General features: G+C 36.0%; 1 protein-coding gene across 1 annotated transcript in view; it reads left to right on the top strand.

Annotated features, from left to right (window-relative positions):
* The window catches only part of LOC108738268, a 70,796-nt gene extending 65,611 nt beyond the window's left edge, over nucleotides 1-5,185 (top strand). Inside the window, exons 4-5 of the mRNA XM_018471629.2 lie at nucleotides 2,619-2,822; nucleotides 2,898-5,185. Coding sequence (XP_018327131.1) covers nucleotides 2,619-2,822; nucleotides 2,898-3,523 — 830 coding nt within the window. The 3' untranslated portion in view covers nucleotides 3,524-5,185. The remainder of the gene's footprint in view (nucleotides 1-2,618; nucleotides 2,823-2,897) is intronic.
* The last annotated feature ends 1,225 nt before the right edge of the window (nucleotides 5,186-6,410 follow it).

Genomic DNA, 6,410 nt, shown 5'->3' with positions numbered 1-6,410 from the left:
AGCTGCCTGCGACGCGCTGATGAGATCCAAAAATATCGAAATCGCGATCCGCGTCTGGCAGTTTCGACAGAATACAGACCACTTTGAATTATTTTATTATATTATATCGATCAACTTGAATATAAAGTTCTACCAATTTAATTTAGGATAAGCATTAGATATATTAGGGAAATAATATAAATAAATAAACAAATAATAATGCTTAATTATGTGCTTGTGTTTAACAGTAAATTAAGTTCATCATTAAATTAATTTTTAATTAAAACTATTGCTAATTAACTGAGCTCTTACTCGTCTTTCAACTGCAAGTAAATTTCCATTTTCCTGCACTAAAATTAAATATTATTGGTTATTCACTAAAACAGAATCAGGAATTGCTTTAACCTCTTGTTGTTGAAAATTAATCATCTCATTATTGTTGACCATCTCAATTTCAATAATTTTATGTTATGCAGTTGCCTAAACAAAACTTTGTAGTTCGTGTACAACTTCTTCTCTAATTTGCAAACCTACATCAACATATTTAAATTATTCATGTTTTAGAGTTAACTCTTTTCATCGTTTTCACTTCTTTACTTGAAAACAACAGTGGAGGTTAGAATACGAGACAGTATCGGATGCATAGATTACTTGAACGGGCGCACATGCGAAAGGAGATTCCTACGATCGACAACAATTTCGACAGCCTTCATGCAGTTGGAATGTCATATTTCGATCGTAGACTTTACATTTCGATTTGAGAAGAGAAGTTACGGAATGCCGACTTCGGTACAGTTTTCGATTAAGCATTTCTTTTCGATTTGGGGTTACAGAATAGGCTTGAATGTTTAGAAAAAAGTGGTGATTATTTAGAAGACGTTATTTCAAAAAATAATATTTGTTGTAAAATCGTATTATAAGTCAGTACCTATTGCACTATCCTGCACAAATATTCTATCAACACCTACCAAGCGATATACATATAGTTATGTTGTTGTGTTTAATTGTATTGTAATGTTCGTGGGTTTAACAAAATTAACTTCTAATACTGATACCGACAAAAACTATTTATTTAGACTAATTATTGAAGAACTTAAAAACACTATTAAATTATTACTAAACTTAGGCTATGAATTATTCTGTTTATTTACTACTGTTGATATATCACTATTCACTACGCTATTTGTTTCACTGCTATCACTGTCAATTTATTTCTGGATTCACTTCTGCAACGGTCAATTTATTTCTTCTTATCTAGGCGATTGTCTCTTCCTTTATATACTCTTTTGTTTACTTTCTGGAACCTTCTGGAAACATCCGGATAGTTTATTTTTCTTTGAACTGTTTAACTGCTTTCCCAGGTACGACACACACATTTACAAATACGGCGCACATGAAGAAAGGCGCCCGCGGCTAGTCGGCGAATCGATAAGCCGTTCACGCACCCGTGTGCCCGATCGCACACAAACACACTCGTGCTCGCTACATTATTAAATGAATTAATGTCATACGATAAATAATACCGCTTGCAAAAGTCTTATGAAGGTATCCATCACTGAAATTGAATCTAGATCGCAGATTACATACGCGTTAAGCACGCAAATTAATTTATTAAAGAACATTAAGTTGTTGGTCAATAATAATTTATTTAAACCACCAGACATGGATCGCCATTTAGAACTCATTAGTTCTCCTCAGCACGTCATAGGCAGTTTCAATTAATCATCGATCTAACCGATGCTGTTCTGGAAAAGCGAATTGATATAGTAGGTATATATATATCAGGATCATTAGTATCATGCACTCTGTGAAATAAATACGCTTTGAGTGGTGAGTTACATGGAAGAATGTACAAATTAGTAATCTCGGATATTCGGTTTGTTTCTTAATGAATTGGACTAGATTGGTTATGTGGCATCCACTGCGTAATTCGCATAAAGTGAGTATGTCAATGTTGATATAATAGCATTACTAATCTGCTCTGTGGAGAATGCAGCCACGATCCAAATGAAATTCCGTCAATTTTAGTGTCTATTCACGACATAAATTGGATGTTTACATACGATGTTGTTATCGAGTGTACTTTCTACATCTCGTCGGTAATACAGTTGATGAACGTATCGACCGGTTGCGTCGGTCACTCTGTTGGTTGGTCGTTGGTCGGTTTGCACAGCCTGACGCGATGTCCGCGGCTGCTGTCACGGCTCGCCAAAGCTATCGTTTTTATAAAACCTATCACATAGACGGCCACGACCGTTCCCGTTCTGTCGGGTTATTGAATTCATCCGCGGTCACAAAAGGCATTAATTACGGTCCGATTTGATGTTATGCTCTGCTTTGCCCTGGAAAAAGGTGAACGTAATTGAACTCTTCTCCGTCGAATAAAATACACCCCGTTGATCGATCGACAATTATTTTCATACGATTTTAAAAACGTTGATGCTGTTCTTTTATACTTTAGTTTTAGAAAATGGATGCCTCAATACATTTTCAATTTGGTATATGAAAGTAACATTACAACAATTGATTATTATGATCCTGTTTTATAAAGTGTAATGTTTTGTGTAACTCATTCAAAAGGAATAAAATAACAGCGTGATGAACAAGTAATCAATTCAGTTATTCCTTCTTTGTTACAGATATGCCCCAATTCGGATTGAGTACTACTAACGCCCATTGGGGTTACAGCACTGGAGCTTACTCTTCCTACTTGACACCGAGTACGTTGGGTTCATGTGCAGGATCAACTGTATCACAATTTAATACATCAACGTTGGGGTTTTCAGGAACCGTTGCTGACCAAACAAACCAGGACACGTTTGGAACTGGAACCACTGCATCACGTAAGTGTCTATTTATATTTGTGAGGGCTTCACACATTAATCCCACTTATGAAACTGCTTAAATGTCTGAATTAGTTCTTCCAGATTCTGGAACGACTGACTTAGATCAACATCTTGGAATTGTATCTTCCCAAACCCATCCAAACCATGGACAAACAACCCAACATTCATCGCTATTGGTTCCAAGATACCCAACTAATCATTCAGATTTCGCCTTATCTGGTCCACGGTCATTGTCTGATAACTCAAGTGCAGCCGAGAGTCCTGTTCAGGACGATCTCTTGAACGCTCAGACTGCGTTAACAACAAATCACGTTAACAATTCCAATTTTTCTCTTCACCAGAATATGGCCCAAACATCGTATTCAAGTGCCAACTGCAACAGTTCTTTATATCCCGTCCTTCCCGCCAGTTTACTCTATTCGCAGTTGTATTCGGCTGCTAATCAGAGTCATACGTTCCACTCCCTCCACTCGCACACCACGCAGGCACACCACAATGATCTTCAGACTGTCATGGATCATTTATCTACTAATCAAAGGCATATGAATGGTAGTAGCGAACTTCTTTTGTCCACAAATGGATCATGTGGAAATGCAGTGGCAAGACAAGAAGACGCACACGCGAGAGCTTTAAATAACAGTACTACTCACCGTGGTGCTGCTCAAACGGGTGATACTGCAGTGTGGCGACCCTACTGAGAATTAGAAAATATGGGTTTTGCGTTTTTTGACTGTTAACAGGGACTCATTAGGACATATTAAGGAATTTTACATGTGCCGAAGTGATTCCGAAACATTTGTGCAATATTTTTTGTGTTCAAAGTTATTACTTGCCGATGTTACTTTTAAATTGTAGATATTGTTTTGTAAATAGGTCTTTTTGAAATAACGGAAAAAGAGTTTATTGATATGGGAGCTATTGGAGAAATGCGAATATTTAATTGTAAATTTTTCAAAATTAGACATTTAGCTATGTCAGGCTATTCGATAGGTACATAATTTTACGTTAACAGAATCACAAATATTGTCAAGTGCAGTAACGTTACTAATCGGTGCAATTTATTGTTTTAAAACTTTTAGTGTAGTAGAAATACAAGCCCAATGTTTAGTTATTGATTGATGATATTTAGTGGATAAATATCTATTCTTCTTGCCTGTTTTAATCATTATAATATTTAAAAATGATCATATTTTAAAAAATGTGTAAGCGAAGCCAGTAACTAAGAACTCTCAACATAACCTAACATAATCTAACTTAACCTCAACATGAAAAGATGAAACAAATTATCTGCAGAAGCCGTCCGATGGTAGGTACTAAAACGCGAGTGACTTGCAGCGCTGGCTAAGTTCATTATTACTTGGTTACACTACAATATTTTAAGTAATGTACTTTTGCAGTTGCTGTCTTTGTTATGTATCATTCTATTAATGTAGTATCTCTATGGCACAACAATATATAGTTGAATCAAGATTTTCAGTTTTATCGATTAGTTGAACGTCTGAGTTTGAATGTAGTTTACTGTAAAATAATATTTCCTAACCTACAAATGTAAATACAATGGTATTTTTACCTACAATTGTGCAATATTGACGTATACGTTGTTTTTTACATTTTGTTGTTCAATTTATTGTACAGGGAATATATTTATTTGAGACTAGAGAAACTTTGTATTTTAGTTTCACCATATCCTTCAAAAATTGTTTCTTGGTAAATTTTTCTTTCTTCTTTTGTTTGTAGACTACAAGTAGACTGGAGGTAGGAGTAAAAACTGTGTGAAATTGTAATGTACATCGCGAGACGTAAGAGCGTTTTAGATCACTACACACTAAAACAGTGGGCATCCAATATGATTTCCGGATAGATGACTTTGTGATTTAGATGCGTTTGTTTACCTTATTTACTATGATTCGGGCATGTGTATTTATCACAAATCAGTTGTGTTTCATTTTATCATTGTAAAAAAGATAAACGAACACACCTTTTGTGCTTGGTAATTGTTAATGGATGTATTCGTTCGTGGTAATTTTCTAAGGTTTGCGCATGCGCATTTTTTGAAAATCAGTTATGAGCATGCGTGCTTGAGGAGTATTACTAATTATTAAACGATTCGCATGCGTGAATCAAAGTAAAAAGGGAAATGAACACAGCTAACACTAAACTGATGCGAAGTCGCTCATCGCTCAGCGATCCGTATGTTTTCTATCGTTTAGTATTCACGGCATTTTTTACAGCCAACCGCTGTGGCTTAGGTTTTGTTTCTATATCTAGTCTTCTTGGTAGGGTGGTTTTACAAAGTAACATAATTGGCGATTTTCTAACTTATTCTGTGTTAAATACTAGGACTTTTTGTATACAATTGTTTGAAGTATGTGAATAAAATATTCTGTAAATGCTATTCACAATTTAAATTGTAATTTTTAACGAATGTTTTTNTTTGGAAAATTATAAACACAACGTAGCAAAAAAAAAGAAATACCGACACGTTACCTTCTATTTTAGGTTCATCTGAACAGCTCTGTCAAAGGAACTATGAGTTACGTGCATTAGCATTTGTCCTGTCCTGGAGCATACGTAATCCTATAATGTAGCATCGTACTACAGATGGCGCTCACCACGCCATTTGTGGTACTTTCGAAAACGCGCTGTTAAGACAGCAGGTAAAGGTTGGTCTGTGTTGACAACTTGAATTTCTTCAATTCAAAGTCGGTGAGGAACTTCGCTTCCAAGTCATCGATTGTTGTTTGGTTTCAGGATCAAAATGATGGATCCAAATTTCGTCAATCGTCACGAAACGTAACAAAATATTTTCTTGGTCTGCGTGGAACTTTTTAAAATTCATCCTCGAAATGCTGTGCTGTTGTTTCTTTTGCTTATCGATTTGCATCCTCGGTACCCAAAGCCTAGGGCATATTTCATATGCAATTTGTTCGCAAGGATTCTTGGAACACTATCATATGAGATCTTTGTGATCCTAGATACACGCCTGATGGTTACTCTCCCATTTGCCAACACAACGTTTTCGATTGTTTTCTCTTACCTTCAGTAAGGAACGTGAATGGTCATTCTTCGCGATTCTCATCTTCCGTGAATGTTCTGTTCAGCTGAAACTCCTTGACTCAACGTGCAACTGTGGAATATGGAGGAAAGAAGTACCGCCAATGTTTCCACCAAGTATCTGTGTATATGCCTTTGCCTCTACTTATTTCATTTTTCTCAAGTTTGATGTTATCTCTTGGACGGTTCGCATTTAAATGAATGTACTTCCCAGGAATTGTAGTCTACTAACTGTATAATTTGACTAACAATATTGACCTTGTAGGTATATAATCAGGCAAAATGTTTTTCTGGATTTATATGCAGACATTAAGTACAGGCCTGACGCTGGAAGCTGGCGGAAATTTTAAAATGGTGTGGATGCGCGGTGGCAAAAGTAGGCAGTTTTAGGTATAAAGATTGCAGCCCTCATTCTTCAGTATTCCTATCAGGGGCGTAGATTAAATATTTAAAAATAGGGATCAGTGAGCAAGTAATAGACAGACAAACAGAAGAACTAATTGTTGATGTTGGTGACAGTGATAGAGATTC

This window comes from Agrilus planipennis, unplaced genomic scaffold, assembly GCF_000699045.2.
Source record: "Agrilus planipennis isolate EAB-ADULT unplaced genomic scaffold, Apla_2.0 scaffold94, whole genome shotgun sequence".
NCBI classification, from domain to species: Eukaryota; Metazoa; Arthropoda; class Insecta; order Coleoptera; family Buprestidae; genus Agrilus; species Agrilus planipennis.
This window is presented reverse-complemented; position numbering and strand designations above follow the sequence as displayed.